Genomic DNA, 25,341 nt, shown 5'->3' on the forward strand with positions numbered 1-25,341 from the left:
CAAATCACTACTAGCAAGTATTAAATACATCACCAATTAAATTGCAACTAAATGTAGCTAGCTAGTATTATTTGAACGACAGATCATATAATCTTGCCATCACTTTTATTATCGTGGGAGGCTGTCAAGTTGTATGTGCAAGTGCAACTAATGGGTAGACGTAGATCCATCATTAATGTAATTGTGATAGCACTCCCTTCGCTCTTGAAAGTTCGATTCACTTTGCATTTGCACAGTTTCCAATGCACATCTTTGACCATTAATAATTTCGACAATGTATAAGTAAAATTTTTAAAAAGTTGATATTTGAAAAATTTATCATAAGGGGAATCTAATAAGATCAAATTTGTTAAATTATTTTAATTGTATAAATCATAAAATGTAGTCAAAGTTATTTTATTCTGACTATATGAATAGTAAGTGAGTCGAACTTACAATAACGGCTGTAGTATATATTTGTGTAGCATATATTGATGATTTCAACCCAATGACAACTATCCTTCATTGAATTATTTAAGACAAGACTTTTAATTGCACCCTTTATTCACGAAAACATTTCATACTAACATAATCTAAATTAAATATATACAGTTTAAATAAGTTTAATATACTCTGATCTCGTCTACCAATGGTACTAACCAAGTTATTACTTATTAGTAATGAGCCTCAATGACCATCTCGATCTACACTTTTTTTATCGAGCTCAGCTCTACCAATAATATGTATTGGCGGATCCATAGTGGGGCCAAGGCGCGGCCACCAAAAATTTTATAGCTTAATTAATTATAATTTTAATGCAATAGATAACATTATAATGGCTTTGATTTACTTCAGCGATGATGCACTTACGCTGCGAATAAAGTGAGTTAGTTTGTTTCAAGGGATTTGTTAAACATCGCCCACAAATCTCTACATAAAGCCCACAATTATTTTTACTTTGACTCTTTTGCCCTTTTTCTAATTTTTACCGAAACCGTAATTCACTCTCACGTAGAATGTGGAGCTGGAGTGGATCGCCGAGAGACACTGGAGAGCCGTCATCGTCGCCGGAAAGCAAGATAATTCGGGGAAAAAATTACAAAAAGTAGGGGTGGCGTCTGGCTGGAATGCCACTACCGTGGCAATGGCGTCTGGCCGGGACGCCGCAACCGTGGCAGTCGCGCCTGGCCAGGACGCCACTCCTACTTTTTGTAATTTTTTTTTTTTTTTAATGTTATTTAAACTTTTTGTAATTTTTTTTTTTTGTTTTCTTTTTTATTTTGTAATTTTATTTAAACTTTTTTTATTTTATTTAAAGTTTTTGTAATTTTTTTTTTAAATTTATTTAAAGTTTTTGTTTTTTTTTGTGGTTTTTTAACTTTGATAAATTTGAAATTAAATATGTGTTAATAAGTTCAAAAAAAATAATTATTTTAATCTGAAATTATGTTTTAAATATATGTTAATAAAATTATGTTTAATTTTGTATGTGTAAATTATATATAGAAATTAAATTTACAAATAAAAATTTTAGAAATTACTTATGTTAATTTTGTGTTAAATTTATTAATTAATCTTTATATAATTATATGTATTTAAAAATAATATGGCATAGTAGGATTTTTGTACATGATGGTCCCTTCGAAGATGCTCAACAAGCGATTGATTGGGCAAAACAAGTTGCAATTAGATCTGATTTTTGTTTAGTAGTAGCAACTCAGAAATCTCTCAAGGACTCTAGACGGCGACATGGTATGATGTATTGTCATTTAATATTTAAGAAATTCCATAAAATTGAAACCCAATCTATCTAGGCCAATTTTTGAGTTCATAGCGCAAAACCCAGCCGAGAAAACGAAAAAGGAGGATCTGAGTAATAAAAAAAAACCAAATTAAATGAAATTCTGCAACATTTGAGATTGTCAGTCAATTAGACTAAAACCCAAAATAATTGAAACGTAAATCAACTAAAACGCTCAATAAACCCCATTCACGCAGCACGCCATATTGTTAACCCTAGATTTAAATACAATGGCTTTCTACTACTACACAATAAATAAAAATTCAATGTAATTTCACAATAAATCAATAAAACCAAGTAAATCTGAATGATATTCAAGCACAAAAGCAAGGAAATTGATTAGATAAAAGAACGATATTACCATAAATTGAAGAAATTAACAAGCAGCGGAAGAAATTTAACACGACTTCAACCCAAATTCGGTAAATTTTAGGCGGCTTCAAAAGATAACTACGATTGTATAACAGTATAAGAATACAGGATCGTGATATACAATCAGGATAACGCCTCGTACATCGTCATCCAGTCTTCTTCGTCTGTGAAGATACAGTCGTCATGTTGTTCCTCTCCTGAGAGTTTCTGTCCCACTTGCATCAACTTTCCCATCCACTACACAAAAAAAAATATTATATTGAATAACGATATATAGCAATTACAAAAACACAACAATAAATGTTTAATGACACATACCGCATCCACGGTAGTGGCCGGTGGCATATCATGGTCATCTATATTCTTCCCCGCACCATGGCAAAAATGCGACACCTTCAAAAAATTAAAAAATGTATACACATAAAAAAAATTATAAGAAAAATAACTACCAAATCAAATAAACTAAAAAAATACTAGCAAAGTAATCTGAAAAAGAAATCAACATAACACTTAAAATAAATTAAAGAATAAAATATACACAAACAAAGAAAAAAAAACCAACACATACAAAATGTTAGGTTTTACAGCAATTCAAGAACAAGAATTACTTAATAATTATACAATAATCCAAATACAATTCAATGTATTACAACCAAACACCAAAATATCGAAGTATTACAGAAAATACAAAGAAAACACTAATTGTGAAAGATAATATACTTGCCTCTACTCCAAGCCTTAACAACCAACATGAACATGAGAAAAACCGGTGACCACTTGAGTCTCAATCCTTGATATGCTATCTTAGGCGTGTAAACACTTTCCTAAAGAGTTTAATTTCCCCCACAACGGTGTTTGGAATAATCCGAAAATACTCTTTGAGATACAAAAGACAGCCCAACGTTCTTTGCACTAAGAAACGATGAAAGATGATCAATTCACAATATAGAATTCATTGCAAGAGAATTCTCACAAAAGTTTGCAAGAAATTTGAGAGAATAAGTGTGGAGAATTTCTTTGGAGAGTTTCAGAGAATTTTTTTATGTTCCTTCGAATCTGAAATCAAGCCTTTTATTAAAGACTTAACTGTCAGAATTTCGCGAAAAACAGACAGGCGCGGGCGTGCCTCAAAGTGGAGCGGGCGCGCCTCTTCTGAACTTGCGAAATTCACAAAGGAAGGCAGAGTGGTACGCGGTTTAGGCGCGACCACAAGCGCGGGCACGCCATCCATGACGCGCGGGCGCGCCACCAGACGCGCGGCCGCGCCAACTTCACCCTTCCAAATATCCAAATTCCAGTGAGGTCCGCGGTTTAGGCGCGACCTCAGCGCGGGCGCGCGTACCTAGCGCGGGCGCGCGTACCTAGCGCGGGCGCTACTCATGGTTCGCGAGCGCAACCATCAACACTCTAAAAATTCCAACAATCCTCCCCCATTTAGAGTGTTACTTTAAAACATTCTCCACTTCTTACAATTAAACCACATCTCATGCATCAATGTCAATGTCCCTTCGGATTGAATTGACACCTAGTACAATACACTTAACGATGATCATATCCCATGATTTCCATATGGATTGAATCACACGGATATATCCAACCATTCAAAGGTGAAGTACACACAAGACAAATCGAATTTATCATCACTTGACACTTTTATACAGCCATGTGTCCGTATCTTTCATAAGTTCATCAAAGTCTATATGTTCATCTAGACTTTTTGAAGCGGCTAAACTTCGAACTTATATAGGTAGGTTCTCATATACGTAAATATGCCCTTGTGACAAGACACTTACATTTGGAGCTTCTCAACTCTAAACCTTTGAGAACTTTTAAATGACGCTACCTTACACATCACAAGTATCATAGCAATATGGGTCATCAAATATTTCTAACAAACATCAAAAATGCGACTCAACCACATTGAATCTAAGACTTGATGTTTCTTCAAGCGTTAGATTAGGTTTCACAAATTTGTGTTTTTGGACATAAACCCATTCCATTCATAGCAAATATGATGGAATGTCTTGGCATTGCCTTTGTGAAGCAATCCGCCAAATTCAATTTTGTTGGAACATAGTCAAGACTTATGACCCCATCATGGATAAGCTCTTTCACTAGGCTATGCCTTAGTGAAATATGCCGAGACTTACCATTGTACACTTGACTATAAGCCTTTATCAACGCCGAATTGGAATCACAATGGATTGCCACCGGTGGCATTAGCTTTGACAATAAAGGAAACTCTAGCATGAGATTCCTCAACCACTCAGCTTCCTTACTAGCTGAAGCAAGAGCCATAAAATCTGCTGTCATAGTGGAATTAGCGATGCAAGTTTGTTTCCTGGAAGACCATGATATGGCACCTCCCCCAAACATGAATACCCAACCACTTACAGAAGAGTCATCCTCTTTGTAAGTGATCCAACTTGCATCCGAAAATCCTTCTAAAACTGAAGGAAATCCACTATAAGATAGACCATAGTCTAACGTACCCTTAAGGTAACTCAAGACCCTTCTAATTGCAAACCAATGTTGTGCACCCGGGTTACTAGTAAATCTACTAAGTTTTCCAACAGCCAATGCAATGTCAGGTCTTGTACTAGTCATGGCATACATCAAGGATCCAATTATCCTTGAATATTCCAATTGGGAATTCGTTTTCCCCGAATTCTTAACCAACTTAACATTGGGTTCCATGGGGGTGTTCACGGGACACTTATCAAACATATTAAACCGTTTGATCGTTTTCTCAATGTAATGAGATTGACTTAATATAAGCCTTCCATTGTCCCTAACAATCTTGATGCCCAAAATGACATCCGCCTCCCCTAAATCCTTCATCTGAAAAGATGAGGATAAGAATTCCTTGGTCAATTCTACTTGTTGTAGACTTGTACCAAAGATAAGCATATCATCAACATATAGACAAATGATGACACCATGACCTTTGTCATCAAATTTGCTATATATACACTTATCAGCTTGATTCACTTTGAATCCAAAAGACAAAATCGTGTCATCAAATTTCCGATGCCACTGCTTTGGTGCTTGTTTAAGTCCATACAAGGACTTAACCAATTTACACACCTTACTTTCTTGTCCTTCCAAAACAAACCCTTTGGGTTGTTTCATATACACTTCTTCCTCTAGATCTCCATAAAGGAATGCCATTTTGACATCCATTTGATGAATCACTAGATTATATACCGAAGCCATTGCAATTAACAACCTTATCGAGGTTATTCTTGCAACCGGTGCATAGGTGTCAAAATAATCAACACCATGTTTTTGCCTAAAGCCTTGGATAACCAATCTGGCTTTAAATTTCACTATGGAGCCATCCGGTCTCCTTTTCCTAGTGAAAATCCACTTTCAACCAAGAGGTTTGCAACCGGGAGGTAAATCCTCTAAGACCCAAGTGTTATTTCCCATGATGGAATCCATCTCATCATTTATAGCCTCTTTCCAAAATGAACTATCTTGGGAAGATATTGCTTCACTATATGTCTTTGGGTCACTATCCACATTGAAACAATATGGAGTATTAGAACTAAGGACATCCCTAGATCCTTCAACCAAATAAATTATGAAGTCATCTAGAGGATTCCTAATTTTCCTTTCTCTAGTACTTCTCCTCAATTGAGGAGTTTCAACATTCTCATTATCGAATGTACTTTCATGAGTTTCAAGTTGATCATTCAACTCCACTATCTCCCTATCATTGGCACTAATTTGTAGATATTTCGATCTACTCATTGATGAAAATCGATTTTCATCAAAAATTGCATCTTTTGACTCTATAACCGAATGAACAGATATATAGTCATTTTGTTCTATTACATAGAACCTATAAGTTTTGCTATGCTCAGCATAACCTATAAATATGCAATCCAAGCCCCTTTCACCGAGCTTTCTTTTCTTGTTGTCGGGCACTCTTACGACTGCCCTACAAGCCCAAACCTTGAGATACTTCAAGTTTGGCTTTCTTTTGTACCAAAGTTCATAAGGAGTAGATTCTTTTCCCTTTGTGGGAACCCGGTTAAGAATGTGACATGTTGTCAACATTGCTTCACCCCAGAACCCTTCACTCAAACCAGAGTAAGATAGCATGGAATTCACCATCTCTTCAAGGGTTCTATTTTTCCTTTCAGCTACACCATTTGATTGTGGTGCATAACCAGCTGTTGTCTCATGAATTATACCCAAAGATTGGAAATAACTTGGATCATAGTATTCCCCTCCTTTATCAATTCTCATTCTCTTAATAAATGAATCTACTTGCAATTCTACTTCTCTTTTATAAATATCAAACTTGGTTAAAGCTTCATCTTTGGAATGCAAAAGATACACGTAACAAAACCTAGAATAATCATCTATAAAAGTAACCATGTATCTTTTGTTCCCCAAAGAAGGAGTACTATGAAAATCACACAAGTCACTATGGATTAGTTCTAAAATATTAGAACTTCTCTCAACTCTCTTAAAAGGAGTTCTAGTGATCTTGTTCAACATGCAAGTAGAACACTTATTAGGAGAAATGTCACAAGAAGGAATTAATTCTTGTTTAGACATAAAAAGCATTTTACTATAATTCACATGTCCTAATCTAGAATGCCATAAGTCAAACAAACTCAAATCAACATGATTATCATTGACATCAACATTCAAACATAAACCATCATCAAGTTCATACTTGTCTTTCAAAGAAAGCTTAAATAATCCATTACATAAATAACAACGACCTATGAAATTTGTTCCTCTAGTAATTATACACCTATTAGCTTCAAACACTAGTTTATAGCCAAGACTATTTAGGGAAAGCCCCGATACAAGATTCCTAATAATATCCGGAGTATACAAAACATCCCTAAGAATGATTGCATTCCCCGAACTAAACATTAGTTCTACTTGTCCTATACCAAGGACCTTGATGGTTGAATTGTTCCCCATAAAGAGATCTTCTCCATCACCAACCTTGTGAAAGGTTTTGAACCAATGCCTCATCTTGCATACATGCCTTGAAGCCCCCAAAGCAATCCACCATGAGTCATCATCCTGCACCATAAAAATGTTAGGATCCGTTGCATTTAAATCCAAACCGGAATTAAATTCAACCTCATGAATCGGATTACCTTTGGTGGGTTGGTCCTTGCTATCATTAGCACGGCCCTCCTTGGCTTTCTCCGTCCTTTTCTTAAAAGAAAAGCAGTCCTTCTTTCGGTGACCAAATTTACCGCATTCCCAACGAGCAAACTTGTTAGTGTTTGCTTGCTTCTTGGACTTTCCCTTGAAAGAGGTATTGATTTTCCTCTTTCCACTAGTGGAAGCACCAGTTTTTCCTTCCTCCACCAAATAAATGGTGGATGAGCTAGGATTCCCATCCTTAGCATTTTCCATGGCTCTTATCCCTTCTTCAACTTGAAGATGGGTGGCCAACTCGGACAAAGACATGTCCTCTTTCTTGTGTTTAAGCTCATGCTTAACACTTTTCCAACTAGAAGGTAACTTGTCGATTATACTTGAAACAACAAACAATTCATCCATAGATATAGCATGTTGTTTCAAGTTCCCATAGATTCGTTGTAATTCATGAAATTGGTCCATTATGGACCGACCATCAACAAACTTAAAATTATTAAAATTCATTACTAAAAACTTCTTACTTGAAGCATCTTCAGCCATATATTTCCCCTCCAAAGACTCCCAAAGCTCCTTGGCCGACTCCACATTTTGATAAACATCAAAAAGATCATTCTCCATACCATTCAAAATATGACCACGACAAATAAAGTCATCGTTGTCCCATTTTGACCTCTCCCGAACATTTTTCAAGGATTCATTCTCATGTTCACTAGGCCTTGGAGTACTAAAGACATAGGCTACATTCAAAGATGTAAGAAGAAAATACATCTTCTTCTTCCATCTCCGAAAATCCACACCGTCAAACTTCTTGAGTTTGACAAAGTTTATGGTCAATTCTTTCACACTAGACATGCTTGCTAAAGATTTAAACTCTTTAGATTGTTAGGTTTTTACAGCAATTCAAGAACAAGAATTACTTAATAATTGCGGGAACAAAACCTAACTGTGTATAATTAATATCAAATTATACAATAATCCAAATACAATTCAATGTATTACAACCAAACACCAAAATATCGAAGTATTACAGAAAATACAAAGAAAACACTAATTGTGAAAGATAATATACTTGCCTCTACTCCAAGCCTTAACAACCAACATGAACATGAGAAAAACCAGTGACCACTTGAGTCTCAATCCTTGATATGCTGTCTTAGGCGTGTAAACACTTTCCTAAAGAGTTTAATTTCCCCCACAACGGTGCTTGGGTTTAATCCGGAAATACTCTTTGAGATACAAAAGACAGCCCAACGTTCTTTGCACTAAGAAACGATGAAAGATGATCAATTCACAATATAGAATTAATTGCAAGAGAATTCTCACAAAAGTTTGCAAGAAATTTGAGAGTATAAGTGTGGAGAATTTCTTTGGAGAGTTTCAGAGAATTTTTTTATGTTCCTTCGAATCTGAAATCAAGCCTTTTGTTAAAGACTTAACCGTCAGAATTTCGCGAAAAACAGACAGGCGCGGGCGCTCCACCAGGAGGCGCGGGCGCGCCTCAAAGTGGAGCGGGGGCTCCTAACTAGGAGCGGGCGCGCCTCTTTTGAACTTGGGAAATTCACAAAGGAAGGCAGAGTGGTACGCGGTTTAGGCGCGACCACAGGCGCGGGCGCGCCATCCATGATGCGCGGGCGCGCCATCCATGATGCGCGGGCGCGCCACCAGATGCGCGGCCGCGCCAAATTCACCCTTCCAAATATCCAAATTCCAGTGAGATCCGCGGTTTAGGCACGACCGCGCGTACCTAGCGCGGGCGCTACTCGTGGTTCGCAAGCGCGCAACCATCAACACTTTAAATATTCCAACACAAAATATATATAAACATAAAAGAAAAATTAAAAAAAATAAACTAAACGAAAACATTATCAACTAAACAGAAAAACGTACTAACAAATTGCAATAACAAATATAAAAAAAAATGAACAAAACAAACATACAAAGAAATGTAAAGGAAGTATAAACGTAAAAAAAATACAACAACATTGAAAAAAATTTATAAATATAAACAACAAAATATACAAAAACAAAAAAAAAATCTGATTTTTTTTAAAAAAAAAAAACTTAAAAAAATATAAAACAAAAACAAAATTTTAATTTCAAAAAAAAATTACTGAAAAAAACAAAAAACAAAAATAAAAAAAATATAATGATTTAAAAAAAAATAAACAAAATAAAAAAAAATCTACTTTCAAAAATAAAAACTTAAAAAAAATAACAAAAAACAAAAAAAAATCACTTAAGAAAACAAAAAACAAAAAAAATTCTGATTTTCAAAAAAAAAAACAAAACTGATTTTCAAAAAAAAATAAAACAAAAAAACAAAAGAAAAGGGGGGGGCGCATGGGCTGGACGCCACGCCGGTGGTGGCGGCGCATGGGGAGGACGCCACGCCAGTGGCGGCGGCGCCAGTTCCAGACGCCAGAACCGTGGCTGCAGCGTCCAACCCAGGCGTCAGGGTCGTGGTTCCGGCGTCTGCTCCTGGCGCCGCCACCACCGGCGTGGCGTCCTCCCCATGCGCCCTGCCTTGCCACGACAGTTTTTATTTTTTATTTTTTTTTTTTTTTTTGGGAAAAAAACCTACCTTTCCACCGTGAGACCTCCTTCCCTCCGCCGCCGCCGCCGCTAATTCCTTGCCTTGCCGCCTCGACATTGCCGTACTTTGAATTTTTTTTTAAAAAAAAACGTAGAATGAAAGTGGGTGAGATTTTTTTTTTGGGTGATGAGAGAGTGTTTTTTTTTTGTCAAGGGCAATATTGTCAATTTAATGGAAATTTGTGGGCTTTAGTTGGTAATTTGTAGGCGATGTTTAGCAATCCACTTGTTTCAAAGGTCTTAGGTTTAAGACTTTAAGCTAACTTAAATCAGGTTCATAGTGGATCATGACTCACACAATACTTTCTCTTTACTCAAACAAAAATTATTGTATGAGTGTAATTCATAAACTTATATGAAATGTTCAATAACATATATCTTAATATTATAAGTCAAGATGTAAAAAAAAACTTATATAAAATGTTTGATAACTTATAGGAAAATTTAACAAGAATAATCCAACCTTTTCTCGATTTTCCCAAATTAATCTAACCTTTTGATTATTTTGTAATAATCCAACTTTTGCCACCCATTTTCTTCTAGCAAACCTATGTGACCGATTACCTAAATATCAGGTAAAATATTTTTTTTTCTCCTATTCCCTCATTCTTCTTCCTCCTTACCGACATCAATGGATGGTAGCCCAACCCACTACCCAACCATAAACAATGGCTTCCTATCTCTCTCCTCCTTCCTCCTCCCCTCTTTAAAACCTTTCCACCTTCAAGTACAACAACCATCACCCATCTTCTTCATCCCTCAACCCCACAACCACAACCAACCCCTTCTCCAACTTCTCCTTCGACCACCACAAGATACTGCTACCCACCCCTCTCGCCACCCTATTTGGCTAGAAACCACCCCAAATCTCAAAACCATAATAAATTGTAATACCAAAGAAACTCAAACCCCCACAATTTCTCTCTCCTCATTTAGAAATGTTGATGTTATTGATTTGATGTAGGTCATGGTTATGGTTGTAATGCTCGTGTAAATGGTCGGAATGGGATTTGGTGAGGTGGTATAGGCGGTGGGATGGTGCCTTTGGTGTTGGGTCATGGATTAGGGATTTAGGGTTGGAGGTGGGTCATGATTGTAGGTTAAGGGTGAGCCGTGGATGGGGGTTAAGTGTGTTGTGGTTGGGGGTCGGGTTATGTTGGTTGTGGTGTTTTGAGGTTTGTGGTGGAGTGTGTGGTGCAGGGAGGCTATCTGTGAGGTGGAAGGGGTGGGAATTTTTTTGTTTTTTTTTTATTTTTTTTAAATTTTATTATTTTAAAATATAATTTAAATAATTTTTTAATAAAAAAAAATCAAAGGTTAACCATTTTAACTAAAAAGGTTAGCCATAAACCTAAAAAAGGTCACTATAGTCAATTTTTCTAAACCTTGGTGCCACTAAAGAGAGCTGAAAAAAACTTCGTCTTCCACGTAGGAAATTCAAAACCATGAGGCCACCATGTAAAATTTCCCTAAAACATAATCCAAATTAAGTACAAGTACATGCTACATTTAACTAAAGCTAAGCTACAACCGGAGTACCCTGCCCTACTCCGCCACTACCCGGGTCGTCCCTGGGGTCTCGAGGCTGAGGTTGAATGGTGGAACATGTGTCGCTTGGCAAACGACTCATAAACTCCTCCCACCTCTCCTGGTTTCTCCTCTCCATTGCGGCCATTGTCGCTTCAAGTCGGGCTTCCATCTCGACTTCCAATTCACTCTGGATTTCACTGCGAAGAGCCTGCACCCTATGCTCCATCTGATCTTGCATCTGAGAAACAATGGAAGGCGTGTACTGTTGTGAAGACGTGGAAACTCGTCCCATTCGACTGCCATAGTACAGCTCTGCACTTCGACCAAGTCCCTTCACACGACCCTTCTTGTTGCGACCACCCACGGTCTCCCAGTACAACTCATTCGGACTCTTCCGAATCCCTTGAGTGCTTGCCTCTTCAACCTTCTTCTGGTAGGCCTCCTACAAGATATATATATGAAAAGGAGCAACTTACTAAGTTTAAGGAAGCATTTTCAACAAAATAGAACCAAGTAAGGCCTAAATGACTTCTACGTTGCCCATTTTCTTCATTTATTACCAAATGAGTTCTTTCTTTGTCATAACATGTCAATGATAGGTAGTTTTAGGTGCATAGGGCTTGAAATGACAAAAGCCAAAGTAACTAAGTTTTAGGAACCTTTTTCATCCAAAATTCATCCAAATGTGGCCTAGGTGACTTCTACGTTGCCCATTTTCTTCATTTATTACCAAATGAACTCTTTCTTTCTCATAACATGTCAATGATAGGTAGTTTTAGGTGCATAGGGCTTCAAATGACAAAAAAACCAAAGTAACTAAGTTTTGATTCTAAGTTATATTGAAGTTGATACCGCAATTTGCTTCGCTTTGGTGTTGACTGGCACTGTGCCTTTCCCAGGCACATTCCTTGAAGTGCGTCTTCAGAAAAAGCTCAGGAGCTGTTGGTAGCTGGCCTTTATTCTTCCCCACCTTTGATTATACATGCAGAAAATAACTGTTATAAATGTCACACCACCATTACATTGTAATACACAAATGCATTCTATTTTACTTGCCTATTAAACAAACTTACCATCCTTTTTGCATGTTGGACAGCTGACATAGAACCCTGATAGTGGGTTGGTTCGACCACATTTTAATTTCCATCGAACCGCCCCTTCTGTTCTTCCTATTTTGGGCCAACTTCTTCTTATATGTCGGATATGTGGCAACAATGTCCATCATCTTCTTGTGGACTTCCTCATTAAGCCAGCCTGGCGTGGTGCCATTCATCTTGCGTGTGACCGTGTAGAATATGTCACGTAGGCGAGTTGCAAACCTCCTTTGAAAAGTGAACTTCACATGCTCGTTCAATTGAGGTGCCCATGTGAATTGTTTTTGCGAATGATAAACTTTAAAAGTTATAAACTCAACTCAATCAATCCTATCAAACAAACATGTATTAACTAAGTTAAAAATAGCATACGCTGAACAAGTTCCACCAGTGTTGTTTCGTTGCTTCATCTATCTCTCCATAGTTCCTCTAAGCTTCTTGATAGTATCCAGTAAGCGTATGGAGACCGCACTCCTCACCTTGTTATCATCAAACCTACAATAAACGAGAAACAAAAATGTTAGATGATCATCAACAAAAAGTAATGTTTAACTTGTTAGAAGTAATAAAGGGGTTAAATTTTCAAAAATAAGAATATAAGTTCAATTCATTAAATGTACGTACGTATAAGAGCGTAGTAGGGTCTAATACTGGCAACTCTGAATGCTCTTGTGTCGATCCTTTGCATGGGTGGAGGGGGGCTCTAGAGTGGCACCCAAATCCACCGCCTTGAGATCCTCCATTTCTACATCCTGGTCTTCGATCACAATGGCGGGAGCTTTCCCTTTCCCCCTTGCTTTCCTCGACGATTCTCCATCTCTACCCCCCGCCATGACCACCTGAAATAGATGTTAGTAACATGACATGATATTATAAATGACAAGTATAGTGCAATGTAATAAAATTTTATACAAACAATAAAGATTTAATATAAGATCAAGTCATATTTTGATTTTACAATAACAAGCAAATTCTTAAAGGAGATTAACATCTTCTCCTATTCAGTAATCTCATCACTACTATCACTAGAATCATCACTACTATCATCTAATAATACATCGATGTCATCATCCTCGTCATTATCTCTAGAGTCGATACTAGATTCATCATCTTTATCACTTGAGCTAACAAAGCCATCGTCATCATCTTCATCATCATCATCTATGGCATAGTCTGGAATGTCATTCGGTGGGCCAAGAGTTGCATGTACTTGTGGGGATGGTGCTTGCAAAAACTTTAAGTCCACTGAAGCATCAACCACTGACCTTGCTTGTGTTTTAAACACAGCCCACCATTGAACTCGATCCCGTTTCAGGCTAGGGTATGATGCGTAGTACACTTGAGTCACTTGGTAAGAAAAGACAAATAGATCATACTTGGGGTATTTCTTAGTATGATTTACTTCGACAAGCTTGTATTGTTCATGTATGTTCATTCCCCTACCATAATCCATCCAACTACACTTAAACAAAATAGTCTTGTACTCTTTTTCGGAACCAGTGTAGACAAGTTCAATTATGTCGTCTATAATGCAGAATTACTCTCCACCATCCTCACTTGATACACACACACCATAATTCATTGTAGATTTGTTCTTACCATGGGCATGTGTATGGAAATTAAATCCACCGACAAAAATATGCCTCCAAGTTCGAACTCGCTTGAAAGGACGCATGCACAACGCTCGCAGGACATCCGATTTGGTTTCTCTTCAACCACTTATAAACGGTTTGAATATCAACGTCACAGTTCATGAATTGAATAAATTGAAGTGCAAGAAGTAAAATTCCTAATCATGTCACGGTTAGACCGTTAATATCATCTTGTGATGAAACTAATCAAAGAATTCAGCTTCGCATTTCTCCATGACTTCTTCTCTACGAGGTCGAGTACTAAGAATGTAGTCCTCAAACCTCTTACGAGGTCAAAGACACACGGTAAATAAACATTGTAATCATTTTAATTATTCATAACGTTGAACACAATTCATTCTTAAACATATTATACCTTTCGTATTCACCAAGAATGCCGCTGTTTTGTAACACGAACAAATGAGCACACTCGAGTTCTTTTTCATCTAAAAACCGAGTTTTACCCTCATTTGACACACGACCGCTATCCTCAGTGAACAACTCTAGTATTTTAGCGTCATCCACTGTGGAGTCCACGTCGGCATTCACATTTCTACTGAGATCTCGTGTTTTAGTGTCAACTGTCACCTGAAAGTAATTAGAGCAGAAGTTTGCTATCTCTTCGGTGAGATAAGCATTGCATATGAAACCTTCAACTCGAGCCTTATTCCCAATTTTACGTTTCAAGTGATTGAGGAACCTACAATTATAGTTATATAAATGTATAAACAAGTCATGACAATGAATGGGAAGTAAAAAAGAGGATATGAAAGGGTCTTTGATTTACCTTTTGAAGGGACACATCCATCTATATTGAACAGGACCACATAACTTGCCCTCATATGGGAAATGAATAGGCAAATGCTCCATGGAGTTAAAGAATGCTGGAGGGAAGACCTTCTCAAGCTTGTAAAGGATCTCAACTATGTTTTTCTCCAATCGCTCCATGTCACTTACTGTGATTGTGTAGCAACACAAGTCGCGGAAGAATTGGCTTATTTCTGTCATTGCATTCCAAATATGACCAGGGAGCAATTCCCTCAAAGCAATGGGCAACAATCTCTCCATGAACACGTGACAATCATGGTTTTTCATTCCGTGTAGCTTACATGCCTGCAAATCTACGCATCTACTCAAATTGGAGGCGTAACCATCAGGAAACCGCAGCTGTTTAACCCACTCACACAAAACTTTTCCCTAAGCCTTGTCAAGAGCGAATGGAGCCTTTGGCATGAACTCTTTTCCTCTATCATCCTCCTGAAGATGAAGCTGCGGCCGTTTACAATATTTGACAATGTCATTTCGAGCCGATGGCGTGTCACATGTATGCCTTTTCACATTCATTATAGTGTGAATTAACTGATCAAAGAAGTTCTTTTCAATGTACATGACATCTAAGTTATGACGAATGAGCAGATACTTCCAATATGGAAGCTCCCACAGTGTGTTTTGCTTGAACCACCCCTTTTTGAGGCGTTTTAAGTGCCTCGGGCCAATCTATAGCCTTCAGAAGGTCTTTCACACATCCCCACAGTTCTTCTCCTGACATGATGTGTGGAGGTGCACCTTTATCGACTTTGTTTTTACAAAATGCAGTTCTACTATTCCGTAAAGGGTGATTCGTGGAAAGGAATTGGCGGTGGCAATCAAACCAAGAAACTTTACCACCATGTTCGAGCCAAAATGCTTTGCTTTTCTCCATGAAATATGGACAAGCCTTCTTACCAGATGTGGTCCAACCAGACAACATACCATAAGCCGGGAAGTCACTAACGGTCCATAGGATGGCTGCTCGAAGATTGAAATTCTGTTTCCTCGAAATATCGCAAGTATTTGCGCCAACTTCCCATAATTGTTTTAATTCTTCTATCAACGGTTGCATGTACACATCCAAGTTTCCCTTAGGATTTTTAGGACTAGGAACGAGCAACGAAAGGAACATGAATTGTCTTTTCATACACATTGATGGAGGCAAGTTATAAGGGGTTAAAATGACAGGCCAACAAGAATATTGTCCCCCAAACTTACCATGAGGAGAAAAACCATCTGTACACAAGCCAAGTCGAACATTACGAGGCTCGGAGGCAAACTCTGGAAAGCAACTATCGAGGTGTTTCCAAGCTTCACTATCACTAGGGTGTGCCATTGTGCCTTGTACTCGAGGGTTTTTCGAATGCCATGTCATTTCCTCTGAAATGTTCTTGGTTACAAAGAGCCTTTGCAACCTTGGTGTGATCGGGAAATAAAATAAAACATTCAAAGGCACTAAGCTACCTTTAGAAGTCTTCTTGTATCGGTCGCTGCCACACACCCTACATGTAGATATCTGAGCATCATCCTTCCAAAACAACATACATCCTTTCGGGCATGCATGAATCTTTTCATGAGGCAGCTCCAAGCCCTTCACAATCTTCTTCACCTCATAGAATGTGTCGGCCATATGGTTGTTGTTAGGAATCGCTTCACTGACAAATAAGAAAACCCATCAACACATCTGTGGGGAAAATTATACTCGCACTTTAGACTAGTAATTCTAGCAGTCATCTCTAACACAGACAATGAACTCCCTTCGTATAATGGTTGTTTAGAAGCCTTCAACAAATCTAGAAAATGATTAGCTTGTGCATTAGGCTCCTCCTCTGAATGCCCTTGGTCTTGAGTATGACCAAAAGCATCGAAAACCATTTCACAATATTTGTTGGACCGCCCTTCAAGAACTCCTAGAAACCCTTCCCCATGACACATCCACTCATAGTAATTAGGTAGAAAACCCTTGCGAAACAAATGAATTGTAACCGTTTTCGCATCCCAAAGTCGTTTGTTCTTACATTTAAAACATGGACACCTAACTTCATTTGGGTTACTACTCTCGAGATGATCTTTGACGTACTGAATGAATTCATCAACCCCTTTCACGAACTCTGGATTAATAGAAAGCCCAACCTTCCTTTCATACATCCAGCTACGTTCTCTTCGTTTCATGATTACAACTTCTACACAACTCACGCATATGTGTATTCACATTAGTCACAAAGCGTATTTAATACTCATTATCCATCAAAGTGTTATGGAAATGCAAATGTGATTTAAAATGATGTCCAAGGGTCCTTATCACTCCAACCTAACCCATCCTTGTACGTTTAATCCCAATAGTGAATGTAACCCAGGTTTTCAATTCTATGGAAAATCCGCCAGCATTTCCCTACAGTTCTCCAAGTACACGATGTAGGCGATTAGACACACCTACATATGTACCTAGAGAACATTGTAGAGAAATGAGAAGGTAGGATATTCCCTAGAATCAATAATAAGGCATACATTTGCCACCTAAGTGAGAATAAGCGTACAAGGACAGTCCCAAACAGGGACTATTCAAGACATACTCCTAATGTGTATGCCTTGAACGGGTATCTAGGCATATGATTATGAAAATGATTTATTTAAAAATATATAAACTAAACTAACATACATTATATTAAAAAAAAATATCATAATTAATCTAAACAAAACTAACATATCATAATATCATAATATTCAAATAAACCAAACCAAACAAAACCAAACTAAACTAAAATATCATAATATTAAACCAAAATAACATACATTATATAAAACTAAACTAAACTAAGCTACATTATATTAAACTAAACTACATTAAATTAAACTAAAGTAATCTAACATACATCATATTAAACTAAACCAAACCAAACTAACATATCATAATATTAAACTAAACTAACACACATTACATAAAACTAAACTAAATTAAACTACATTAGATTAAACTAAACAAAACTAAACTAACATACATTGTATTAGGGTTTTTAATATGACAATTAAACCAACTATTTGTACAAATCCTACACAAAAATTAAAAAAAAAATATAAAAGGGTTTATTATTATACCAAAATTAAATTAAAACAAAAGGGGAAAACGAACTCACTATGGGTAGATAAAAACTCGGTGGCGGCTACACGACAAGCTCGGTGGAGGCGTCGTCGGTGGTGGCTGCAAAATAAGGGCGGTGGAGGAAATTAATTTATTAAAAATTTAAAAAAAGAAAAAGGGGGAAAGTAGGAGGACTTACCGAAATTTGTGGTGGTTCTAGTCGCGGCGACGCAAGGGAGGAGGTCGGAGGTAGCTTGGTGGAGGTGGCGTCGGTGGTGGCTGCGAAGTACAGTTAGGGGTTTACCGGTTTTATTAAAAAATTAAAAAAAAAAACAAAAAAACAAAAAAAAACAACAACAACACTGACCTTTTTCGACGGCGCCAGGGGCGGCAGAAGCTGGCTCTGGTGGCAGCAACGAACGGGTGTGGCTAAGGAAACGGTGGTGCGGGTTAGGGATCCGGGAAAAAAAAATCAAAAAACTAAGTAAACTTACCAATCGGCGGCCAAGGCGGAGAAACCCGGTAGATGCGGCGGACCTGGTGGTCGCCGAAATTCTTTCTCTTTCTCTTTCTCTTCCTTCCCGTTCTTTTTTTCTCTCTCTTCTGGTTCTGTTTTCGTGAATTACAATATTAAGGTTGTGGGTATATTGTAATACGTTCCGAGGGAATTAAATTCTTCCGACGGAATATTCCGTCAGAAACTATTTTTCGAGGGAATATTTCGTCGAAAGAATATAATTCCGACGGAATTTATTTCCGTCGGAAAATACTTTTTCCGACGGAATATTCTGACGGATCTAAATTCATCGGAAAATTCGAATTTTCCTACAAAATTTTTGGTCCGTCGGAAAACGGCCTATTTCTAGTAGTGGTGGTTTACGAACTACAAGCAGGTTGATAGAGGTGTTACTATAGCCAACAACGAAGTATAAATAGTTGGTATAGGGTCCATCAGAATTCGGACACATGATGGTAAATTCTGCATGATGAACAATGTTAGGCATGTTCCACAGGTCACGAACAATCTAATTTCACTTAGTCTTCTAGAAAGAAAAGGGTTCAGTTTCAAAGGTACGGGTGGAGGGTTGTATGTCTACAACGGTTCAAAGGTAATTCTGAAAGGTGTTAAACGGGAGACATTGTATGTGTTGCAAGGGTCTACGTTATCTGGTTCTGAGTCTGGTGTTGTCACATCATCTATGCGTGATAGTGTTAAGAAACAGGGGAAGCATAGAGTCACTCTAGGTGGGGGTAATGATCCACATCCGGGAAAGATCAGTCAACACTCACTGTCTAAGTCTGAATCTGAAGCACCACAGTCTTCGCCTTTGAAATCGGGTCAGCCTTGTTTGGCTCTTGGTCGGCATGTAAGCTTTGGGAACTCTCCCCGAAGGAAAGGTTGAGAAGACAAGGTAACTTTTGCACTATTGGTTGGAGAGGTGGATATATTTGAGCCATCTAAGGGAGGTGTTGCTCGTGCTAAGAAGAAGCATTGGAAAGTTGTCTGTTCGAATACGGTTCCGCAAAGTAAGTCCGAAGATTGCTTGGACTTACAAATTATTCGAAGCTATTAGTAGCCCTTATGGGCTAATCTGGTGCCCAACAGGGCAAATCTAGTCTGGTGCTTAATGGAGCAAATCTGGTGCCTGGCGGAGGCAAATCTGATCAAGGAGAGTATGTTTCTGGTTATTTTTTTTTCTGTTTGTAAACACCTGATTGTGTCTCACCAAAAACCAAACCTAGTGATGAGTACCTTTCACGTCTTTGATTATCAAGTTAGGTGAAGAGTTGAAGAGTCTCGTGAATCCCTTTAGCCTTGACCATTTATAACCTTTTCTAAAATGTTTTAATTCAAAATCATTTATTTCGTACCCTTAAACCCAAAATCATTCATTTCGTGTCTTTGAAAATCATTCATTTCATGTCCTCTTTATAAAGACACCCAAACAAGTCTATTTTGGTCCATAATCCTGGTCCAATTATTGCTTAGTTGGATGGGGCTTGAAAAGATCTTTTCAATGATATATTATAAGCCCAAATTCGAATTATAACGAATAAATTATTGCCCAAATTGGACCAAGGTTCACCTTACCTACGACCCAATGATCATGTGGAGGGTCCAAATACCTTAATCCGAATCCTAAACCAATAAGAATTCATTAGAAACTTCTATAAGTCTTAAGATGGTTCTAATCTATCCTTTTCGAAAGATAAAGATCACGAGTTTGAAATTGAATAAAACTCCTCTCTTTGAAAATCCTTGTTCTATTCAAATTCAAAGATGTTTAGATATGATTTTCGTGCCTCATAATTTTTATCCATATATTAAATGGTTGGATAGCCCTTGAAATTATCTTTCCAATGATATATCATAATCCCAATTCCGAGTTATAACGAAAAAGATATGAATGAAATACCAAACTCTATCCAAAACTAACACTGTTCCACTATTTCGATCATATCTTTTATTCTACAAAATATAACAATCTGATTCTAATTGGACTGGAAAGTAGACTTCCAAAGCTTTCCAACAATATATTATTTATCTTATTCAAATTTCTAGATCAAAAGTTATGATAAAAACAACAACCGCAAAATTGCAGGATCATCGCACCACTACAAAGGCTGTTGCGTCACGATAAGCCTGTCGCACCTAGGGGTGTTCAGATCCGGGTACCCGAAAATCCGGGTACCCGGATCTTCGGGTAGTTGATAAGTCGGCATGTGTCCCGTCCCGGATAATTCGGGTACCCGGTATTCGGGTAACCGAATTATCCGGGACGGGACACGGGTACCCGGATTTTATTATCCAAGAAAGAAGTGAATCGAGAAACCTAAAATGGATCTCCTCTCCTCCTAAGCCACCACCGCAATTCACCACCCACCACCACCGCAATTCACCACCCACAACCCACAAGTCCACCACCACTTAAATTCACTCCACCACCATCAAAACCTCCCACCAACCCAGATCCACCACCGAAACCCCAAACCCACAACGAATAGGTACCCGGTATTCGGGTACCCGAATTATCCGGGACGGGACACGGGTACCCGGATTTTATTTATCCAAGAAAGAAGTGAATCGAGAAACCCAAAACGGATCTCCTCTCCTCCTAAGCCACCACCGCAATTCACCACCCACAACCCACAAGTCCACCACCACCTAAATTCACTCCACCACCATCAAAACCTCCCACCAACCCAGATCCACCACCGAAACCCCAAACCCACAACGAAGCGACAACCCAACACCACCGATAGCCAAATACGATTAAGTTAAATTCCTGAGATTAGACAAATACATCTCTAAGATTAGACAAATACATCTCATTAGAAATTATAACCCAAGTGGAAATTGAAAAGGACGAAAGAAATTAACAGGGGGAGGAGGAGAGAAAAAGAAATTAACAAGGGGAGGAGGAGAGAGAAAGAAATTGAAGAAGATAGGGTGTGGGACTGTGGGTGAGGTAATGGGTGGGTAATTGTTCATATTTACATCAAATGAAATAAAAGGTAATACTTTCTTACTCTTGTACTTCGTAGTTCATATATCAAATATTTAGGCAGTAAGTTTGTACAAATGTATGTAATAGTACTACTGGGTAAGTGGGTATCCGTACTTTTTTAAGGTTTTTTTTTTAAAAAAAAAAAACGGGTATTCGGGTACCCGATAATTGCAAAGCTTGTCCCATGTCCCGGCCCACGAAAGTGCTATTTTATCGGGATGGGTACCCGACCCGAAAAAAACAGAAAATTTTAAAAATTTCCCATCGGGTTTTTTGCGGGTCGTCGGGAAATCGGGACGGGACAACCGGGTCGGATTTTTTTGAACACCCCTAGTCGCACCGCGATAGAACCTGTTTTACTTTGATTTGATTTCTGACTCTTTTCTGATCCTTCGACCCTTTTTTTTCTTATAAATAGAGGTCGTTTCACCCCGTTTTCAATCATCAACAAGCTTGATCACCAACAATCATCATCTAATCCCTTCTCTAATTCTTTCTCTCTCTTTCTTGAATATTTTTTTAGCCTAGCCTAAACACGTCTTAATACATCCTTGATACTTTTCCCTAATCAAACACCATACCTCCTTCACGAGCTTCGAATACTCCTAGCCAATCTCGAAGTTGCCTTCGACCTCGACGTGAAAGGTTGATAGTTCTGAGGGTTTGGTCCCTAATCTATATTTTAATTCTTATTTATTTACTTTATTTGATTTAATCTTTCTTGAAGTTACTAACGTGTGTATTGTTTTGATAGAAAGAAATACAAGGCATCGAAGTAAGTAATTCAATTATTTAATTATTCTTTTGATATAGAGATCATGTTAGGATGTTTCTTTTGATTCCTAGTATCATGTTTAGGGTGTTAATTAATATTTCTAATGTCATGTTGGTTTCTAGTATCATGTTTAGACTAATGCTTTGATTGTGATTTTTATTAGTGACATGCTAGGTTTTGTTATTAATCCGTTTAGTATCATGCCTAGGATCTTCCTAATCATGTCTTGCTAATAATATTATGATATTGATTGTTGTGTCAATTAATTATTATATGTTGCTAGATTATTCATGATTGATTGTTAGTGCTTGATCACGCCCTTTATGCAGGTTTAAAGTGAATTTGTACGTACTTGAAATCATGCCTAAAAGATAATTAATAATTTGTTGTTTTAGGCTTAATATAATTTTAATGCAAGTGATCACCAATAATAGATTTATTTGTGTATTAATTATCAACAACGTAGATTAAACAGGTTTAGGGCTAACTTGATGTATGTATGTTGATCGAAAAGCGCACATGAATATCATAAGAATTAAGTAGAGGCCGATTTAGGACGAGTTCAATCTCTTTAGGTTGGATTCATACCATCATCCTTGAATATTCAGTCATGGTTCTGGACCACTATGGAGTTAGTGATCTCCGTGATCGTGAATGGGGTGTAACCTTCACATCCGTGAACGGTTTACAAGTTCCTAAAACTTGGTGGCGACTCTTTTATCTCTAGCTTCCTTCGTTTTGGACGCTACCATGCCTAAAAGCATGATCACAGTGGGGCTCAAGTTTGAGTTTGAAAAATTCCCTACACTGTTATATCCGTCTGTTTTCTGGAACATCTAACGTCGTGTTCGACGCATCCGGTACATCTGTCTGTTCTGGTACATCAGTTTTATTGTGAGGGGATTTAAGTCAAGGTGGAGATTTATAAGAAATAGTGCCTTGAATCGGGAGCTAGGAAGTTTAGAAGGTGCAGCAAGACACGCCCACGTCTTAGGGAGACATGGGCATGCCTCGACGAAGAAGTCGCAAAGCTAGGAAGATGCAGCGAGACACGCCCATGTCTTAGGGAGACATGGGCATGCCTCAACGGAGGATATGAGCACTCGCATTGACACACCCATGTCAAAATCTGACGTGCCCGTGTCGTTTTGTTTCCAAGTTACTACTTTGTTTCTAATCCAGGGCACGCCCATGCCCTGTGTGACACGTCCATGCCTGGGGTTTTTTGGCAGATTTTGATTAGTTTGTTCATGGGCCTTATTTCCTTAATTAACGCCTTTCTTTTATAACCTAGGGATTATTATAAATAGTCCTAGGTTATTTCCTAGCCGTGACAATCATTAGTTGAGTGATTATTCAGAAATCAGAGAGTCTTTTTTGTATTTCTCATCTGTGAGATCTGAGAGAGATAACATTAGAAATCAATCTGTTTTTTGTGATTGGTCTCAAATCTGTTCTAAATCTGTAATATGTTTTCCTCAAGATCATTAAAACTACTATTACTCTCGCTTGCCCGTGGACGTAGCCAACGCATCGTTAGTGAACCACGTAAATCTGTGTGTGTTTTTCTTGTCAATTTTACATTCAATATTTGTTCTTTCTTGCATCTGTTATAACAGGTTGGATTATTTCTATTAAATTTTCCTAACTTATATTCATCTCACCATAGATCTCTACTTATACATACCTTCTCTCTTAATAAGTACATAAAAGATTATTATATATGAAATACTAAACACTTTATAATGACATTGAAAATAAATCAACCAGAAAAGAGAGAACTGAGAGAAAGTCAAGCAATTTAACCTTTCCAAATGTCTCAACTCTTATTAAACAATCATTTTCTCCTTATCTTATCAAACACTCCCAAATAGAGATAGAGCTTCGTTAGTTGGGTTCATCACATTTTGACTTACATACATGGCAATGTATAACTTTGACCATTAATATCTTTTATTTTCTACTAGTAAAAAATTATAAAAAAAAATAAAAAGTAGAAAATCTTATATAATGAATACGAAATATATGCTATAGGACTAATCCAATACTACATAAAATTTTATATAACAATACATTTACATTTACCTATCGATAATAAAAATGTTGTCAAAATTAGTACATAAACTAGTTTTTGCTCGAGCAATGCTTAGATATTCACAGGAAAAAAAATTTATCTTCATAAATTGCTATAAGTTTGTATTTGTTTATATATTGTGTATACATTTATATTTATTTATGTTATCAAATTATTATAGATGAGATAAGTTAATGTAGAGTATCTCTATTTTGTACTTTGCTTACATGTTTGAATTTAAAATTGACTTAAAATTCTTTTATTTAGTAGGAAACGAACTATACATTTTATAGAATAACGATTAAAGATACAAGGGAATATACATTTAATAAATTAATGATTAAATATTTTTTTTATTTAAAGTTGTAATTGTTCTAATTTTTTGGGTTGTTTAGGCTACATATTCTCTTTTTTTTTTTTTTATCAGTTATCTTATTATTTTGTAAGGAAAAAAGAAAAAAAAAATTGGCAGGAAAATTTTTGTTGTAGACGCAACACGTGTACTTTGGGGATAATAATAATACTGGTGAATACTTTAGTATATATTATTGATTGATATTGATTCAAGAAAATCCAATACAAGTTTATCTTCTTAATGGGTAAACAAATATCAAATGAGAAAAATATAAATATACAATCAACTTTTGTTATATGTGGGTCCAAAGCTATAGATTTATTTACAAAATTGTCATGCTAATTGAACAATATTGTTGATTTATTTATGACTTTACCATTTCTATTTTTTTATTTTGTTTGACAGGAGACTTTACCACTTGATAAAAATTAAAATGACACACTTATTAAAAATATTGAGGGTGAAATAAAATATGATACGGAATACAGGAAAATCATTAAAGAATGATTTTAGATGAAATTAGGGGTGAATGTGGTCCGATTTAGGGCATAACCCAAGCCAAATCATACAAATACGGTTTAACATTTTTTTCAAACCA

At 37.1% G+C, this 25,341-nt stretch overlaps 1 protein-coding gene across 1 annotated transcript; it reads right to left on the reverse strand.

The window, feature by feature from the left end:
- Window positions 1-15,338: 15,338 nt before the first annotated feature.
- On the reverse strand, window positions 15,339-17,123 carry LOC110732352. The gene is made up of 3 exons (XM_021912289.1): window positions 16,660-17,123; window positions 15,562-16,606; window positions 15,339-15,515 (listed from the first exon to the last, which is right to left on the reverse strand). The coding sequence occupies exons 1-3, from the start codon at window positions 17,121-17,123 to the stop codon at window positions 15,339-15,341; spliced, it is 1,686 nt and encodes a 561-aa protein (XP_021767981.1).
- Between the last annotated feature and the right edge of the window lie 8,218 nt (window positions 17,124-25,341).

This window comes from Chenopodium quinoa, unplaced genomic scaffold (genome assembly GCF_001683475.1).
Source record: "Chenopodium quinoa cultivar QQ74 unplaced genomic scaffold, ASM168347v1, whole genome shotgun sequence".
Classification (NCBI taxonomy): Eukaryota; Viridiplantae; Streptophyta; class Magnoliopsida; order Caryophyllales; family Amaranthaceae; genus Chenopodium; species Chenopodium quinoa.